The 20,159-nt window shown below is 37.7% G+C and overlaps 1 protein-coding gene across 3 annotated transcripts in view; it reads left to right on the plus strand.

Moving 5' to 3' along the window:
• Cnn (phosphodiesterase 4D interacting protein centrosomin) overlaps positions 1 to 20,159 on the plus strand; it is a 53,890-nt gene that overhangs the window by 5,253 nt on the left and 28,478 nt on the right. For 2 of the 3 annotated variants that reach the window (XM_076787279.1, XM_076787283.1), the window contains exons 1-2: positions 2,635 to 2,767; positions 12,299 to 12,354. In XM_076787279.1, the coding sequence (XP_076643394.1) occupies positions 2,646 to 2,767; positions 12,299 to 12,354 (178 nt within the window). In that variant the 5' untranslated portion in view covers positions 2,635 to 2,645. Of the gene's footprint in view, positions 1 to 2,634; positions 2,768 to 12,298; positions 12,355 to 20,159 lie in introns of those variants that run through there. The other variant, XM_076787280.1, reaches the window with a different exon arrangement.

A 20,159-nucleotide genomic window follows, 5' to 3' on the forward strand; every position in this document is an offset into this window, starting at 1 on the left:
TAAGGGAATCAAATACTTTTCGTGAATGGTTTCTTTACCAGAAATGTCTGTAGAATGCATTCCTGTATAGTAAATTCCTGCTAGATAAAGGATTTTTCACATAAATACAAAAATAGAGCGTACAAAGTACCCGCGTCGGCACATTTTCAAACTAACAACCATTTACAACTATTAGGAAGTACATAAAAATATAATTGACTATATGAATATGTAGAGGAGAGTCCCCTCTATCTCTTCACTCAAATTTGAACTTTCTCGCGTATTTAGTTTTTGCGTAACACGTCGTTTCGTATCAAAATCGGGCATTTTTACAAAAACCAAAATTTTTCGAAAACGTTGCGTGATGGAGCAATTCTACTTTCAGATTCGGTTTTAGGATGACAAAGTGTATAAGAATCACCCAACAGGTATTGCAAAATTTTTTTGGTGTTGGACAGTGTTATCGACAACTATCAAAACTGGGCATAGCAATCAAAGAAAAACGGCCAGAATTGGCAAATCGTGTTCCACCATGATAACGCTAGGCCGCGCACATCTTTGGTAACATGTGAAAAGTTATTGGAGCTTGGTTGGGAAGTGATGTCACATCCACCATATAGCCCTGACATGCCACCACCAGATTATCATTTATTCCGAAGTTTACAAAACTCTTTGAATGGTAAAACTGTCACTAATGATGATGGTCTGAAATCGCACTTGGATCAGTTTTCCACCGAAAAGGATCAGAGAAGTTTTATGAGCGCGGAATGATGAAGCTACCAGAAAGATGGCAAAAGATCCTAGAACAAAATGGAAAATATTTTATTGATTAAAGTTGATCGCTTTGATAAAAAAAAATTGGATTTCATTTCACCTAAAAATACCGAAATTACTTTCTTGCCAAACCTAATAGTATTACTGTATTCGGCTCGGTGCGAACTTGAAGCTACTCGAACGTTCGAGTACGGTGACGTCGACGGCATTAATTGAGAGACACTGTGCTTGACCGATACGCTGAGCGTTCGTTGCGTTTGATTTCGTCTGCCATCTACCCTGCTCCTATCTGTTTTTGTCATACGTTCGGGTCTCGGCTTGGCTCGTCTCTACCTCGGTGCACGTACGCCGCACAGTGGGCAATTTGGACGAAATCGGATTCAAAATCAAAGAACTTTCGATAGAAATGAGGTAGAGCGATGAAACTTTTTTTAAATTAAAGCTGAATCTTTTTAGAATATGGGAAAAATAGGGAGATTATGGTACGAACGTTTTTTAACCTTGAGAAAATTCGTTAAACTTGCACAATTTCAAGAAAATTATGGTTTTTCCAATACCACGCGCGGAAAAAATTGTTCTTTTAACATGCTATACATCATTTCCCATAGATTTTTTCACGCTGATTTCAAATCTGGTCTCAAAATTTGTCTACGACCTCAGGATTTTGCAAAACATAGATTTTTGTGACAAAAACTAATGAAGTCATTCTTTCGTTGAAACGATTGGATGGTAATAATCTCTCTATTTTTCCCATATTCTACAAAGATGCAGCTTTCATTTAAAAAAAATTTCATCGCTCTACCTCATTCCTATCGAAAGTTCCTTGATTTTGAATCCGATTTTGTCCAAATTGCCCACTGTGCGCCGTCTGCTCTTTATCTCGGCAACTGGCGTCCTTCTCTCGTCCTCCCGGGCACATGGGGGTAGGTCCGTCGGTCTCCGTGGCTGCCCGAATCTTCCCGACCTTAAACCCTCCACGCGTCTCCCGATCTCTCCGTCGGCTGTGTGCCGCCTCAGTCGCGTCCAATCCGTCGTCGCCTGAGAACGAGTTGTCGTCGCGGTAACGTCGTGCAGGATTTTCCGTGCGAATCAATGTGTTCGTCACAGAACACGCAATCCGACGACTGATCGATCCAGAGGGCCGGGCCGTTCGATCCGTTCCGCTTTGTATCTTTCTATGTGACAATCGTGATTCGGAATGGGGAACAACAGACCGGCAAGAAAGCGATCGCTTTCGTCCAAGCGGACGGTATTCAAGTACAAACTGCTGATCCAGTGACAGAGTGCGCAGAGTGTTCAGTGAACCCACGGACATCGTATTTTACCGTCGATATTTTTTAAAACTTTCTCGAGCCTCCTCAGAACCCAGAGGAAGAGGACTGTACGAACACCAGTGACCGAGATCACGACACAGACGAGAGCGCATCATCTAGAGTGCCGAGTATTATCATCACATTGATCGGTCCAGGAGCATATACCGTGCCCGTGCTAACACAGATTCGTTTTTGCTCGTGATTTTTCGGCCGTCCGCTCTGCAGCTGTACCACGATAACCGTTCGAGATTCCATTTCGACGGTGATACCCATAAGACTGACAGGACTTATCAGAGTCGATATGATAGTTTGACACTCTTTACCGACGACTCTATCGACATTCTGTGCCAAATAAACGTGCCAAAGTGTTTCATTGAAAGTACAAGTTTTCTTAGTATTAACTTAGAGCGAGTCTACTGTTACCGTTGTTGTTGATCGTTGTTTTCCTTTTTATACTATTTCGTTTTGTAAGTTCCTTTTTCTTTTCTATATCATACGCGTTGAGACTGAGAACAGGTGGGACAGGACTGTTCGTTCGATTAGTGGTATTTTGTGCAGACGATATTTTTAAACGCACTAATGAGGAACAATTACCGCAATATGTTTTTCGCTGGCTACGGATGTTCCAATCAGCAACAGAACGGTGCACCATCGCCGACCAGGGCAGGCCTGTGGGGTAGCGTTTACAGCCCGTTTCGAAAGTGAGTACTCGGCCAGCCTGATCTCGCCTAGGTCGATCACGCTACTTTTCTAGTAGGGGTGTCGAGGAAGTTCCAAAGTCCAACCGTACCAAAATTGTATAACACATTTGAGCTATTATGAAAGTAGGGTTACTCCATTCTCTACGTGTCATTGAGATGTTAAAAAGGTTTTGCGTATCATACGCAATCATCATATCATAAATGCTAGAAAGGGTATATTAAATACATAGAGTTTTACAACGAGTGAGAAAGGTGTTCTTACGAACATTAAATGGAGTTATCCCACTCACATGATTAATAAATTATAGGAATCGTGAACAGAAACGGAAAAAGATTTGTTTCGTTTGAAATTTTTATTTCATTATCAGTTTAACAATATTATCAAACTCCATGTCCAGCAGAAAATAGATTATCGTCAATGTAGCGTACGATTTTCTTTATTTTGATATCTTAATTTGCTGAATTTTTATAAACGTTTAAAGTAGATTTTTTTTCAGCAAAAAGGTAATTTGCTTTTACCAGTTGACATTTTCTCGCTTTGCAAAATTATTAAAAAAGCGTACGCTACATTGAAGATAGTCTATTTTTGTTTAAGTTAGCGCAAGAATTTTTTATTTTTTATTTTTTATATGGAGTTGGATAGTCTTATAGAACTCCACCAGTTTGTAATTTTATGTAATAAACAAATATAAAGCTAAAATGTTGCCTAATGTTACCCAAAAGAATCTTTTTTTACAGTATCTTCGTATGCGAGAAAAAAATGTTAGGTTTACTCGATTTGATTAGGCTTACAGGGTTGCACAGCCCCTTCAAGGAACAAGAAAAGGTGTTCGTGGCGGAAACGAGACGTTAGATCAAAAAGGCTAGAGCGACATAAAAGATGCTTACTCCCTTCGTTACCTAAATTTAGATTGTTTGTCGTGAATATTTCGGGGCAAACCGTGGTCTGTTACTTTTCCGATGCGTGACGGCTGGTCTCGGTTTGACAGCTACGAATAACAGTGAAAACTCTTTTATTGTGGGGATGAATATCAAAGAAACCGCCTAAATGCAGTTTTCGTTGCCTCGTGCATGTTTTATCTTCCGCGAAACTTGGAGTCATTGCACTAATGAAACGCATTTAAAAGGGCTGACGTATTTCTGGTTTTTATTCTTTTGCCTCCATCGAGTATAATTTGATCAATGCGAAAATAAACGTTGAGATTGATATTGAATATCTACTAATTGAATCTGTCGATATTACAATTCATTTTCACTTTGTTTGCACGTATAAAAAATCGCACCGCGCGTAGAATATGAATTCAATCCTACCACATTTAATATGAAACCTAAAGTTCTTTCAATTATGCTGAAATGAAAAGAAAACTAATTGCATATTGCCATTAACACCATTCCCAAAGCCAATCAATGTTTCCTCGTAGGTGTAATTAATTAAAAAAATTCTACAAATACGTCCAGTCACAAAGGTGAATCGCAAACAGTAAAGTTCGCAGCATTACGTTTCGGATGTTTAGACTTTTTTGGTCTTTGGAGTAACACACTGCTGCGTAAAGATATTCTAAAAGCGATGCTGATAAAACTATGATGACAGGAATATCACGGCCTTGGACCGTAAAGAGTTCAGATGAACCTGACGTAGAACGGTTTTAAAAAAGATATTTATGTGCTGGCAGAATATTTCAAATATTTAACGTTAATTCATCAAACATTGTATTGGAAAAACTTTAACAAATCGTAAACATTTCTTGTTACCTTCAATATCTAAGACAACAGTACTTTGCAGTCTTTGCAAAACAAGTTCTGGGTTGATGAACATAACTACTATAGCTCTTATCAAACTTAGTGATTATGCTTGAGTTGACAAAATTTAATAAATAGATTAGCTGAACAGTTAACGTACAAAGTAAATTGGAATTATAGACATTATATGTATATGTATATTTTTTCAAAGGTATATAAAATCTATTTGTTGTTTTAAGTTCAATAAAAGATGATTTAATTTTTACCAAGATAAATGTTAAGTTGGCTGTTATAATTACGTACTGGATTTTATGGATTTATAATGTTAATGAATATGAACAACATATTAAATTACGAATTTTAATAATGTACAACGAGATTTCTATTTTATTCTCAATCTCATAAAACCCTTATTACAAGAAAAATATCGGCCGGTTGATAAAAGAAAAGATTAATTGAAAAAATTCATATTTTAAATTATAAACAATTTTTCTCTTCAGTTAAAGTATGGTCTGGGTTTTTGTGAAGACCTATTGTAACACAAGATTATTTTATGAGGTCTAATCTATTAGGTTTCATCAGAGATACGTTAATTGCATAATTAGTTTATAATTACGGATAGATAATAGGGAATCAGATGGACTGAAAAATTGTTTATTATTTTGAACATGTTCATTATTTTACCTATGTTTCGGATATTTTTATCCATTTACTGTACACGAGTCTCTGAAAGAAATGATTTTTATATGAATATCGCTTTAAACATTTTTGAGTTTTCTCCTTTCGTGCATAAAATCACGCGTCTATTGAAAGTGCAACTGCTAAAAGCACCCACAGGTTATATGCAATTACGAACTCCTTTTGTGAACATTATGCATAAACTTTTATAGAATTTATTTTCTGTTTGCGAGGTAGTTAAACATTTCAGTGACTAATTCCTTTGATGCGAATGATTCAAGACGAATTGTGGCATTCATTCCACCCAACCTAGACCTAACCCAAACCACGAATTATATTGTACAAAAGCTGACACTGAGTCATAAGTAAAGCTGCAGTGAATAATAGGTTGACTTAGTTGAGCTGTTTACGCAGACTGAAGTATTGAATTGGAATATATTCTCTGTCTATCTCTTATTCCATTTGAATTATGCTTAGCCACTCACAACTTCCTTGAATAGAAACTTTAATTCAATACATTCGTAAGTAACATATGAAAATGATCGTTTATTTAAGAGAATTATGGATAAGATAACAGTTTGAGTTTTTGTTTCACACATTATAGGTCATACGTTTCAAAGAAATAAATAACAAATTAAGAAAAGTTCTGTTCCTAGATCTTCGAAATTTTCTGCTCCAATTTAAAGTCAGTCGAACGAGGACTTACACGGTGACCTATTGAATGAGAAAAGAATAAGTATAACTTTTCGCGGGAAAAACGTCGAGAAAATTGGTTTTTATTTGTTTTTAACTACGGCGCACCCTGCCAAAAGACTGGGACAAAAAATTGAGAGCAATGCTTACGATAGTATCTCATTGTTAAATTACTATAAAAATGGTGTCTTTTCGCTTCCCACAAAAGATCTGCATTTTTCGAATATTCTCGCGTTTTCCATTTTTCACGATTACAAAAAATCGGAAAAAATTCTCTGATATGCGGCTTGCTATTCGAAAAGTGTCAGATTGTTATCAGAATTTTTAGTTGTATTCAAAAGGAGAAAATGCGAAAATGAGTTGACCCCCTTATCCGGTTAGGTGCTTTCGTGCGGTTAGGTAATTTTTCGAATTGCCTATTGATAGTTTGAGATAAATTTTCGGGGTATAGGAAATTGAAAAAAGATTGTTTTTCTGGGGCAGCGGAAGTAGGGAGACTCCTCGCGTTTTCGTGGGCAAGCGTGCCAGAAAAATTCCATTGTCTTTCTTGCCAGGAAATTTCCATTTGTTTGCAAGCCGGAAATCTGTTGGGAAAGAGAGGGGGAACCTTTCGATTTATCAACCAGAGGTCGTGACACAACGATCGAACGGTCGCGACACGTCAGACTGAATTGCATCGGTCTACATGCGCACAAGTTCCCTATAGATGTCGTCGGCATTAATTGAAGCTCTAATTAATTCTTCTCGCCCACGGAACACCCACGACGCAAAGAACACAGCGCCGTGCCGAGAATCGCTTCATACGCGATGTTTCCATTCAACAGGGCCGAACTAATTGTTTAACTGGACAAGTTAATGCATTTAACGATCCGGTAATTGAGGGAACTTTGCACGTCAACGTGAACGCGGTCGTTCCACTGTCGTTCAAACTCTTTCCAATATACTGTGGGATGATATATGTACGAAATTGTATACTGGGGGTCGAACGAAAATACAATTGGACACAGAAGTTATTGATTCAAGATAAAAGACAATCGTCTCAGAAGATTTGCATCAAAGATGATAGATGCGTCAGATCTGAACACACACTGACTCGTGAAAATATTTGAACGACGGTGAATTTGTAATCGTCAAAAAACTGCTATTTCTATGTTATTAATTGCTTTAAAAAACTTTTATTTGAAACATTTCCGTGTGCTGTTTAAAATAAGGCAGATATTTCAGGTGGACAGAGTTTGTGAGACACATTCTATATAGGTTTTCAAAATTTGTTAATGAACAGTTCATAGTTTTATGGTAAAAAGCTCGAAGTTAGTTTAACACAACTTTCAGACTAAAATATGCCTTTAAAGTTAAATCTGACTCGTCCTGCATTTAATATCAGAATGAAGTGCATGCTCATGTATCGTGTACGATACAAAAGTTCATCAGTTATTATTAAACGAGTATCTGTTGTTAAACCAATTTATTAATCTTGTTTTCTCCCGCGAAACAATTTGCTCAATCAGAAGCGATTGGTCGTCAATTACTACACAATGAAAGTCACGCAATGAAGGCAAGTAGCTCTCTTTTATTGCAGATGCAGAAAGAATTGTACATAATCGAATGAAGTAGTCTAATAAAATCTATTTTGAATTCAATAAGATTTTTCGTAAGTACCTACATGCAATGACTAAACTGCAGATCTGAAATCTGAAAGCTGAATATAATAAAGAATATACAAACTTTAATAAATCGTTGATCTGTATTTTCTTTTTCAATATGAAGAAATCCGTAATAAAAATAATTTAATGACAATATTTACTATTGTCATCTTCAACATGTTGAAATTCTTAATGAAAATAATTTCATGTTCATATTTGCTACTTTCATTTTCAATATGAAGAAATTCTTAATAATTATATTTATATTCATGGAATATCTATGTTGGAAAATTATTTTGTGACTTTGTCTCTGAGCTCTCAAAATATTGATAGTGAACAGCAACTTGAAAAATGGCATAAACTGAGAATAATCTTACTGGGTGAATGTACCCTACAGATCGCATTAAAGTTCATACTGCGTGCTCCTGTTCGGTCCATGCCACCGTATCTGCTCTCGAGTATTGATTGCTTACACAACCACCCTCCATCTTGCCAGTTGGTGGCAACTCTGTGCGTCATTCTATGAAATTGTTTTCGTTCGTAATAGTTCTTTTCCATAGTGGATCATTTTATCGACTCGCAAAATAAGTTTGGTGACATTTCAAGCTTTTTGCGATTTTTGAAAACTATGAATTTTTATTTATTTCTCCGAGCAACAAATTTCAAAAATTCTATCGAGCTGCTTACTTCTAAATGGATCCGTATCAGATTTCGCAGAGTTTATAATGAAAATTAATAAATTATTCAAAAACTGTTATCCAGTTGATACAACCAGCTATACATACAGACTCTGTGTTCAGTTTCATCTCCTTTTACACCTCGTTTTATTTTTTTCACGTTCTTTTTATCCATTTTTCATTCATTCATTCATTATTATTATTATTTTCTAATTTTCCAGTGACTATTTCTTATATTAACCTATTAATTAAATAAGACAGATTCTTGAAGATTTAAGCATTAAGATTGTTTAAGTTGCTTTTTAAAGTACTCCATATTAGGAAGCGTCCGTGTTTGGACTCGTACACGCAGCGCGACAACTCTTTCGTTTGCATATTAAAAAATGCGTTATGAATTATGTAACGTTACTTTATTGCGCTCAATTGCACGTTCACAAAGTACGCAAATGCTCTGTTTATCCGTTAATAATTAGTTTCTACGTTAAATTGACAATGTTGTCCCATGCGCAGATGATCATGTTGGTGAAAGTCTCATAAACAAATAATGGAGAATAAAGAAATTTTGTTATTAGCTTAGTAGTGGTCTGCTGGTCTCACACCGATATATCCGACCCGTTAAGCATAATTGTTTACACTCCTCGGCGACCGAGGCCTCTCGATCTTCGTGGCTCCTCACGGGGTATACCCCGTGGTAGTGGGGATAGCTCTGGGACAATTATAGGCTAGGCATTTGGGACATTTATCGAGTAGCGACTGTATATATTAACTGATTTTAATGAAAGAAATGTAATATCTCTTTTCTAATATTCAATATGCGTTCAATGTAAGAGTAATTAATATAGGCACAGTAGTTGGTACTCCCACAGTAATTGGGTCCCTTAGTCTGTGTACGCAACCGCGAGCATACTCTTTTCAGGCTGTATTAAGAGCAACCCTTACGTCCGCGTTTAACTAATCCGGATCTAGACTTCTCGGAATCTCCGGACGCCCCAAAAGTCGCCGGGTACGACTGCGGAGGGAGCGAAGGGTGACACGCGACCGATATTATTATCGTACGCTTTACGAGAGCGTTTAGGTTGGTTTACGCAAAAGAGATTTTAACCGTGAAATTCGCAGCACGTGTCAACTTGTTCGGAAATACATATTTCATACTTGTACGAAAGTGTAAGAGACGGTTTATGAGAAGCGTAGCAACAGCGTACAATGTATCGTATAGTCAGCAACGAAAGTTAATCATTAACTTTGATTTAATAATAAATAACATGACGGATAAGATGGTCAAAAGTGCCCCCAAACCAAACCGATTTTTGGTCACACCATTTGATAGGGCTCCCAAAGAAAACCCTCCGTGACAAGTTTCAAGTCGTTACCCCTACCACAAGGGTAGTTATAGGGTGAGCACGGTTTAATGAATTATGCTCTATTTCTACTATTCTGCTCAACAAACAATTACGAAAAAATTCATGAATATACTACCTAATGGCACACACGACAGTGAATTATTTCAGAATTCTTAGTTGCGAAGTCGATTTTAAAAAAGAACCGGAAGCATAAAATTGTCGATTTTATATTGAAGTTTTCAGAGTATCACGTTTATATTATTACGTTAGTTGTGTCTTGTCGTGATTATTAATGTGTATTTTTTCAGAATTTTCGAATTGCGCGAACATGTTTAAAAAAATAAATTCGAAATCTTTAAATCGCATTTTTTAGTCGGAACAAAAAGTTTTTTTCATAACAATCTCTTAGATGGATGCACTGAGACTGATATTCAAGGCCCGAACCGCAGCGGAAGGCGACACAGCTTAGGGTATTCCAGACAGCACGGGGCTTGCAAATAATAGCAGAACTCTTAGAACTTGTTAAGGCGCGACAACTCGGCTGGAGGGACGTTATCCCGTTAATTACTCATTTCACGTTTCAACACTGGCCAACAGGAATAGCGTTTGGATGAAATCTAAATTAAACCTTTCTGGAAATTCTGTATTTCCTTATTGCTCTCGCGCAGGTTAAAGTAGCTCGACGTGTGATAAATCACGGGGATGTCACGCAAACGGTTTCACATCACGTCAACCTCGCCATTCGTTAGAACGATGAAAATCGCAATCAAAATCTGGGTCGTCTTTAATTATAACGAATCGCTTCCGATGAATCGGAATCCCGAGCTAAGTGAAAACAAGCCCCCGATGCGTAATCTGTTACGGCGAACTGCACCTTTCGTTTGACAGCGAACGCCTTCTTAATCCTTCCATTAAATTCGTTGATTTTTTCCTGGAACTGTGCACAAGTAATCAATTATTTGCAAAGAATTTGTTTTGCCTTTAGATCTGTACCGATCGTTGAAGAGGAAACACGTATTCCTTTAAAGTGTTCGGTAAAGCAGCCTCTGCTCAAAATATTCTAAAAAGTATCATTTTCTTTTACAACCCTTTAATAAAATTGCGGCGTCCGTACCTTCTGAGGATCATATTCGTCATCGCATACTTTTTCATTTTCATGCGGGATTTAATGCAACGGTAACAACAAAGAAAATTTGCGATGTTTGTGGAGATGTATTGACGGTCGACAAGTGTCAACGTTGGTTCAGAAGGTTTGCTGCTGGTGATTATGATCTCTCTGACAGGTCTCGAAGTGGACGACCAGTTGAATTTGTGATAATGACACCCTAAAATCTCTAGCGGAGGCTGATCCAAAATTAAGTATACAAGAATTATCGAGAAGCCTTGGGTCCACATGGTCAACTATACAAAGGCACCTACGCGAAATGGGAAAAGCATATAGGCAAGGAATATGTGTACCGCATCAATTATCTGAGACCAACATATTCGTCGATCAATTTGCACTTGATTGCTATCCAGATTTCGTAGAGATCCATTTCTTAGCGGAATCGTTACCGGAGATGAAAAATGGATTCTTTATGATAACATAAAGCGTCCCAAGCAATGGCTTTCTGCAAATCAAACCGCAATATCAACCCCTAAACCTAGCTTATCACTTAGAAAGGTGTTACTGTGCATTTGATGGGACTGTTGTGGCATAATTCACTTTGAGTTGTTGAAACCTGGAAAAACAGTTACTGCTGAGTTGTATCGTCAGCAATTACAACGACTGTATTCAGAACTATTGAAAAAGAGGGCATCTCTAGTCCAGAGAAAAGGTGTAATACTGCAAATTGACAATTCCCGACCTCATACAGCGAAACTCACTCAGGAAAAAATCAAAGAATTGCAATGGGAAGTTTTACCGCACCCCCCGTACTCACCGGATATTGCTCCCTCTATCATCTTTCCAGATCTCTGGAGCATTATTTAAGAGATAAAACATTCACTTCTATAGAAGATGTAAGGAGGCACCTTGAGTCATATTTTGCTTCACGAACCCTGGATTTCTATAAGAGGGGGATTGAAAATTTGCGAGATACAAGACTATCTCTTCAATAGCGATGGCATTGTCTAGGTTGCCGCCGACCGGGCTGATTAATCCCTTACGCACGCGAGAACTTCGTCCTTACCGGAGCGATGTTTTGGTCTCAGACGACCGTCGCTCTGGAAATAGACGGCAGCCTTCATCTTGATCCTTTTTAAAAGTTTTATCTAATTTGGTCTATTCGTAGTGTCTATTTCCTGTGGAATCGGGTGGCACCACGTGCCTACGCGCCATTTACAGCCCTATACCAAAAATAAAGCAGTCTTTGAGCGCCGATAGCGCCCTTACGTTACCGCTCGGCGAAAATGGAATAAAATGTCCTTTGTCTCCCTTCGCTTCAATTCTCTTTTTCCATTGTTGCATTGCTGAACCATGAATACACGTTTTATATTAATAGATTCATACGCTTGAACCGCGAAGTCGAGTCTTCGGGGGACATTCTATTTCGTGGGCGCGAACATAAGTTCTATCTGCGTGGACAGAGAATTTTAATGATTTTCTGGGTGATAATAATTTTCTGGTTTAATAATTTTGTGATGGTTAACGTGAATTTTTTCAGATTTTTCGGATTCAAGCGCGATGAATTAATATTCGATTGTTAATTATATACTTATCGAAATACTTGTATAATTTGTTAAATTAAATATTTTAATGAATTATTCTTTTTGTTACAGCACAAACATGTCCTTAGAAGACATAACCATGAATTCCACGCTACATCTAGCCAACGGTGAGTTTATCCATATTGTGTGGTTATTATACGTTTGAAAATATAGAAATTAATTTTTACATTTAATTATAATATAACTTAAAAAATAAGTAAGTAACTTAAAAAATTATTTGGACCCTATACGTGTCGTATTAAAGAATTTGTTAGAACGAGACCAATTAATATTAATATTATGTTAATATCAATATCAATATTAATGTTAATATTACGACAATATTGTCCAGGGTCAGGTAAGTAATTCTGCAAAAAGAATTATCATAGATAGAAATGAGAATTCCTATGCATCTCCATAATTTAATTAATTATTGATTACCTTAATTTCAGTGGCGGCTCGTGTATAGGCACTGTGGAAATGCAGCACCCCCTATTTCCACTTGATATTGTCGATAACATTTGATATAATAAAAAGATTCAAAAATCTTTGTATGGAACTGTGCGCTTCACAATTCCAGCGACGTGGTGTTTGACTGTTGTGCGCATGCGCACATAGGAAGCTAACATTTTCTGGAGCAGCACCCCCACTAATTGTAGCTTCGAGCCGCCACTGCTTAATTTATAAATGTAGTTTAATTAAACCATTAAATACAGTATCCTCTTGGATACGATAATTGGAAATCTCCAAAAAATCGAAAAAATGTAGGCAGTCCTGCCGTTTTCTTTGGGAGCCTTATCGAATGGTGTGAACAAAACTCAATGTACAATCATAGCAGAGAAAATGAAGCTGTGTATATATATATATTTAATTTCATTCCTCTAAACTTCTCTGTCCAAATGAACATTACTCATTACTCATATATTACTCATTATTACATGTACTCATTACTCGCCCTGTTGATCGTCTTCTTACAAGCCTGTCCGAACAGAATGATACTTTCATCTCAGTAAATGACCCGTTAAAAGTTATATTATGCTTGAAGGATCAATAGAATGATTAACGTTTTTATATCGCTAATCAAAATCGACCGATCGTCGAGCGTGGACCGGATATAATTTTACGGTCTATGATCGGGCAGATCAATGCGTAAGATTCGCTGACGAAGACATATTTATTACGTACAGTCCTGCCGCGGACAATCGTGTCACGTGCAGATGATGCCCCATCAGATTAGTTGATTGCTTAAACGCCAGGTCACCGATATTGCGGCTGACAATGGAACGATCAGTTTCCTTCCCTCTTTCCCCGGTGAAACCATCCTCATTGGTTATTTCCCTTGGGCAATTGTCCCTCTATCGACATGCCTAATGGACGATGAAGGCTTAAATAGCTAAAAATAAGACTGAAATGTCACGTAGTGTTACTGTTTCGTATTTCATGTACTCAGTTTTTGTTTTGTCATTGTTGCACTTGCATCTGGTATTAATATTGAAATCTTACTTGAGACTTAAGATCCGTCTTGGTCTTGATCCGATGGGTCTTAAGTCTGTGACTAAACTTGTCACATTTTTTGTCTATTATCTCTATTATCGATATTATGAATTCTGACGTCAGAAACGTGCTTCAAGTTTTCGGCTTTATTTCGCAGAGAATCGCGACAAAATCTAGCTCAATTTGTAGCTGGAGATATTTTCTAGCGCGCGCCATTCTCGATTTCATCCAGAAAACTCATCCAATGGCATAAAAATGCTTGGATTCCACGGCATGCACAATGTCAATTTTTGGCCTACTTCTAACGCTTATATGACCAAATATCTGAATAATCTCGTCAGCTCATGACCTGCGCGCGCTAGATTGAACCTTCCTCTTTTGAACGAGCCCTTTCCCAGCGAAAAATATTCTCATACAAGGACGAAAAGGAATAGAAATAGGAATTTCTGTCGGTAACATGGTCACTCTACCTTATCGCGAATCTACGGAGTCCTGGCTCTTAAAATGACCTCTTTTGTATTTCTTGTTTTTAAAAATTATTAAACGGAGCGATTTATTCGGGCTACGATAAAAGTCAACCGGAAACTAAAGAACTACTAACTAAAACTACCTAAAACGAAGAAAGTTCGCCTTTTTAAGGGCGTCCGAGTATTGATGGTAGTCGCTTTACATTACCGTAGCTTTGAAGTGAAAATACGATTGGTGGTCGAAAGCACCCCGTTGTGGTGGCTATAACGACAGCTGTATTGTGCCATATGATGCAGTCCGCTAGGATTTGTACGCTGTGGCGTCTCAGCAATTGCATCTATCATGACGAAAACAGGGCAATGAACCTGCTTCCTCGTGGTTACAGCTATTTTACGTCGACGCCAACGCAGCAGACGTAACCTAACGTCTACGACCGGGGTGATCACACTATACACCGCGTTACAGGCGTTAGCTTCTCTAACTTTGTGTGCCATAAACATCTTCGGCTTGCATAACAACAACGAGTGAAGCGCGTCGCGACTTACCCTACCTTATCCGTTTGATATGTTCCTGCAGTGGCAGACTTATGAACGTCGCTATTTTGAGACTTTTATTGTATTTTATAACGAAACGCACGCAGATGATTCGTTTCTATTGTATTTATATACGAGGATATCTCCTACTTCTGTGTTATGTACTATATAATTTGTAAAAGATTATACGTAATAATTAGACAAAATTAAAAAATGTTTGCATCGATTGCGAGACGCAGGAGCGAAATAAAAAATTATTTCTTCTTTTAATTATTTTATTAAGTCGAAACCAATACGCTGATATATTTAAATCTTTTTAATATGTTTCACTGCTTTACATTGTGTTTACCCATTTTTCTCATGAATGCATAAAATTCGCAGTCTGGTAATAACACATAATGAAATTATAGTGTCCCTCGTTCTAATTTTGACCACGTGAACTTGTGAACACACACTTTTGCACCGGGCATGGCACGAGGTATTAGAATTTATGGTAACGAGTATGCATCATTGACAGACACATTCGAGTATGAAACAAATTTTACTTGATGATCTTTCTGCGTCTTTATGACTACCGTAAATTATCAATTTTGATCGAGCAGTACTGTCGCCAGTGATTATTTGAATAGGGAAGGAGGGGACCTAAAAGCTGTGGCGCAAAGAAATAGTGGCCAATGGCCAAGCCGTGGCTAGACTAGGCACCTCTGTTTTATAGTAACGCATAAATTTGGCCCTAGGTAAACGAATCCGTGCCAGAACCGGCCGACGTTTTGCCCCGGTTCCATCCACGTTTCCGTGATCCAAGATCTATAGATACGATCGTTCGTGGCTGCCTTTCCATCTGCCAGCGTTACTTTCCCCCGAAGCGCGAAATACAACAGCTGCCGAGTAGCGCTCTTTCAATTTCTCCGATCTACACCGATCCCCTTGTTCCGCGATTTCGGAATCTCGAGATCTCTGCGATCCCCGGGCCACCGGACGGTTTCATTTCGCGGGATTAATTAAATCCCACAGGCCCCCCATTGTGAGAAATTATCGGGGATCGAAACGGTATTGTGCGCGAAGTATTTCGCGAATTCTGTTGGGCATTCGAAAATGTTAACGAACGTCTAGGATCGTTGTAACACATTGCAACCTCGAGGAATGAAAATTCCAGAGGAATGTTCGAACTATAAAGTGGGGAATGCTAGGATAGAATACCGTTCTACTTATTATTTATAATACTAGAACCACCGAACGTGTCAAAGTAACCTGTTTTTGATTTTTCCTTTCACGATTATATATTTTCGGTAGACATTTTTTGAAAAACTTCTTCGTACAAAGATATGATTAAAAGAACGGATAAATTCAATCTTGTTGTTATTATGAAACGATAAATTATCAAATTATTGCGAGGAAAAATATATTCTGATTTATTTTAAATTATTTTACCTGAAGCTTACCAAACAAATTCGGTCAAGCAGAGTTGGCATTTGTTTCGCAGGAATTTGTCGTTTTCTGGAACTGGAATTTCTGCTATGAAATGCCGATTTAGTTTTATTTTAGCGCGAGGCGGATCAAGATGGCGAACACAACCGTTCAGAGGTTATCTTACGTACAAAAATAAGTCGGAAACATGAAATGAAATGTTTTCGAAAGATTACCCGATGCGCTCGCGTTCCTGATTCGAAGAAGCAGAAACGGTAATTCGTGGGAAACGGAATATCAGCGAAAACAATTTTATTCCGTATTTTGAACGTATGTTTATAAGCAGTTGGAGCTATTCTTTAGAAGGTAAAAGTTTTGTTTGTTTAATTGTATGCCACTGATCGCCAGTGGCCGGTGATAGGTCATCGAGAGTCAATGTCTGCGGATAAAAATAGTGCGTCGAAGCGTCGAACGTCAGGAATGATGTTAATTACGCGTATGTCACGACACAGTTGATAGAGGGTTAATCTGCGCAAGCGCAAGGTGCATACTCATTTCAACTGTTTTACGGACAATAGATTGACTTACAGTGATTTTCCATGACGTCCAAATGTTTACAGTCCACACATATCGCGCGCGTCAGCAGGCTATTCCCTTTGTAATGTTGCAACGAACTCGTTTAGGGTAACATCCAGATCGCGGCCGTCATACTTAACGGCCGAGCCAGACGTGCGATGTTTACACGTGTAAAAATACTTTATACGAGGTTTTTTTCCCCCGCTGACGTCACATTGGCCACAGCTTTGCCCGCGGGCACCGGCGGGCGCTCTTGCCCGTCGCAAGGTTTGCCGAACGGGACTGATACACTACGACACCAATATAAAGTCTATTGTTTGTAATAAAAACGTGTGGGTTGCAGCTTAAAACAGCGGAAAGATTAAACGAATTTCAGAATAATATTGTTTCCAACTTTTAAAAATTATTAAGGCTGTGAAGAATCTTCTGTACAACTATTATTTATTGCAATCGAAGCGGTCTACATTTATTTTGCGTAAGAATTCGCAGTCTGGTAATGACAAACGTACGATTATACCGAATACAGAGAATTATGGTAATTGAATTGGGGGAGGGCAACACGATCACAAGGTGCTCATTCACGGAGCGTCTTCTGACGAGAGCTGAAAGGGCTTTCTGTATTCGAGAAAGGTGTTTTTCGCGATCTCAAATTACAGGAAGCGGTGGTCCATTTATTTCGGTGGGTCCGCGACAAGAGAAGTCGGGGATACGGCGTGTCGTGACTCTGTTCTGTATTTATTTCTGTAACTCCGTTGCTCCTCCGCGGCCCTCCGCGTCGCGACGCCGTTATTCGCCAGCCACCGCGAACATTTCGACGCTCTCTTACGCGCGATACTATCTGACAGATATCGGCACACGGCCTGCATTGTCCAATCGGACTCGCTGTTTGTTGCTTCAGCTGGCCCCCCGGCTCTTTCCTATCGTCTAAACTTTCCCGTGCAGTCCGGTATGCGAAATTTGTATTGAATACCATCGCCCCTCCGAGACCACTCGGCGATCGTAGTCGAGCAAACTTTTCACCATCTGCACGGGAATCCCGAAATGGTTCCGCATAGCTGCGCCCGAAAAATATCCCCTCCATTAGGCACTACTGTCGATCCTGTTTTTACACGAACTTTCTTCGCGAGATTTTCGTTCAATACGAATTAAAAGAGAAATGGTCAATCAGGATATGGGCAGTAGGGTGGACCTTATTTTTCGACCATCTGATTTTTTTTATGCGACCCCCTAGATCTGTTCCAGATCCAAAAAAAATAAGTTCTGCAGAAGAAGAACTCAATTGGACAACAGGAAAGGGTGTCGCAATCGGTTTGAAGTTTGAAAATTTCAGTAATTTCCCTTTAATTTTACATGCAACTCAAATTTTATGTTTTAATGATAAGAGTTACTGTTATAACATAAAAATATCATCTTTTGGTTGTATAATAAGAAATTTTACTTGAAAGTTTCAACAATATTGTCAATATTTTGGTTTATTACATTACGGAGTAGAGCTATGAGCGCGCCAAACGGTCGCCAACAGGCCCGAATATTCAACTTTTTAAAAAATTTCAAAATAGTTGGCCTGAAATTAATAAAAATAATTACATCCCGGGAACGCACGACGATTACGTTCTGAAACATATTAATGATATACAAAAAAAAATCGAAATTTTTAAAAATTACACAAAAATGAGTCACCCAAGAGATGACTACAAAGAACTTTTAGAATTAGCAATAATTTTTCTTGGGGGGATTCCTTTGGGTGGCATTTCATTCAAAATGCCTGGCGCATTTCACCATGCGAGGTGGATGGCTAAAATAATATACACTTTAAAAATATTTATTTTTCGAAACGAATTTCCTCTCAACCAGGAAGAGTATAGTAGCATTAGAGATACATGTGTATTTCTAATTAACATTTATATTGAGCCGTGGATTTTGACCCCAATGGCTGCTATGGCGCCACGTGTAGATCTAGAATTCATCAAAAATATAATTCATTACAAAAATGTTAACGAAGAAATAAGCGATGTGGCATTAAAAAAAATTGTGAACCATTTATGGTACTTGTCACCGGAGAATGCGGCGCTATCGTTTTTTGATAAAAAAGTTTCAGTAGAAACAAAAAGATCGATGGTGCAAGCACTACAAAATGTAAACAATAACAATAATTATAAGAGATACATGACAACGACTATAGAAATTAAAAATCTTGCGAATTTGGAAATACAACATTTCGTATCATCTGAATCAAATAATTTTTTCAAACGGTTCAATATAAATTCAGATTTTCTTTTAATTGATCCAGCACTATGGGAAACTAATAATAATTATATCGAAGCGATAGGTATGATAACAAAATTAGAAGTTGTGAATGACGTTGCAGAAAGAGCAGTAAAATTAATGAAAGATTATAATTTAACGTTATGCAAAAACGAAGAAGAAAAACAATTCATATTACAAATTGTAACCGATTATAGGGAAAAATACCCAAAAATTGATAAAACAACATTAAGTACAGATTTTTAAAAATTATTTATACTCTTATTATAATTAGGCCTATAAACAAAATATTCAATTATAAGTATTTAACTGTCTTTTTCCACTTTTCCTTATATTAATGTGAGATCAAATTTTATATTTAAAAAATAAATATTAAAAATTTTGCTTAAACAAATTCATTAAACAATTTAATTTTTGCTTTGATGTAATAAGAATATTACATTAAAATAGTGTTTAATGACCAGTGGGATTGAAAAAATGTGTACTTTTTCATTTTTCGCAAAATTAAAATTTTTTGCATAAACAAACTCGTTGCGACACGTCTTCCCTTTGTCCGATCGACTTGAAATTTGGAGGGAATTAGTTTTTTACCGAGTAGAACAGATTGCAAGGGTCGCATCAAATGAATTAAAAAAAAAAATTTTGCACAAGAGCAACTAAGGTCCACCCTAATGCATATTGCAGCGTCCAGCGAAATAACGGTCGCGGTGTAAAGTTAAAATTAATAGTTCTTCCCTAGCCCGCAACCACCGTTTCGTTTTCATTTATACTTTGACATGATTGGGATCGAGCCAGCCGCCTACATGTCTACTAAAAGCTAGTGTCTTTATAGCTGAATGATAATTCAGGCGCGAACGCTATTTTTACGTATTAACGCACGTGCCGGGGACGATAAACTCAATTTCTCAAAGTCTTGTATTCCAATTAGCCAAATAGCGATCCCGCAGTGTTCAAGATCCGATCATAGCAGAGACGAAAAATTGTAGCAATTCGCCACCCCCCGGACTTCAATATTTTTGGTAAAAGTTCGATGATTTGTTATTTTTTTCATTCAGCTGGAGTTCCATCGAAATAGGTTTACTTTCATAGGTTCAAATAAGTTTTCCCGACATTTTTCGGATACCTTGTATAAGATTTTGATGTACTATAAATTAGCGTAGTCTCGCAGTCTATAAATGAGATTCCGTCGC

The sequence above is a fragment of the Halictus rubicundus genome, chromosome 4 (assembly GCF_050948215.1).
Source record: "Halictus rubicundus isolate RS-2024b chromosome 4, iyHalRubi1_principal, whole genome shotgun sequence".
NCBI classification, from domain to species: Eukaryota; Metazoa; Arthropoda; class Insecta; order Hymenoptera; family Halictidae; genus Halictus; species Halictus rubicundus.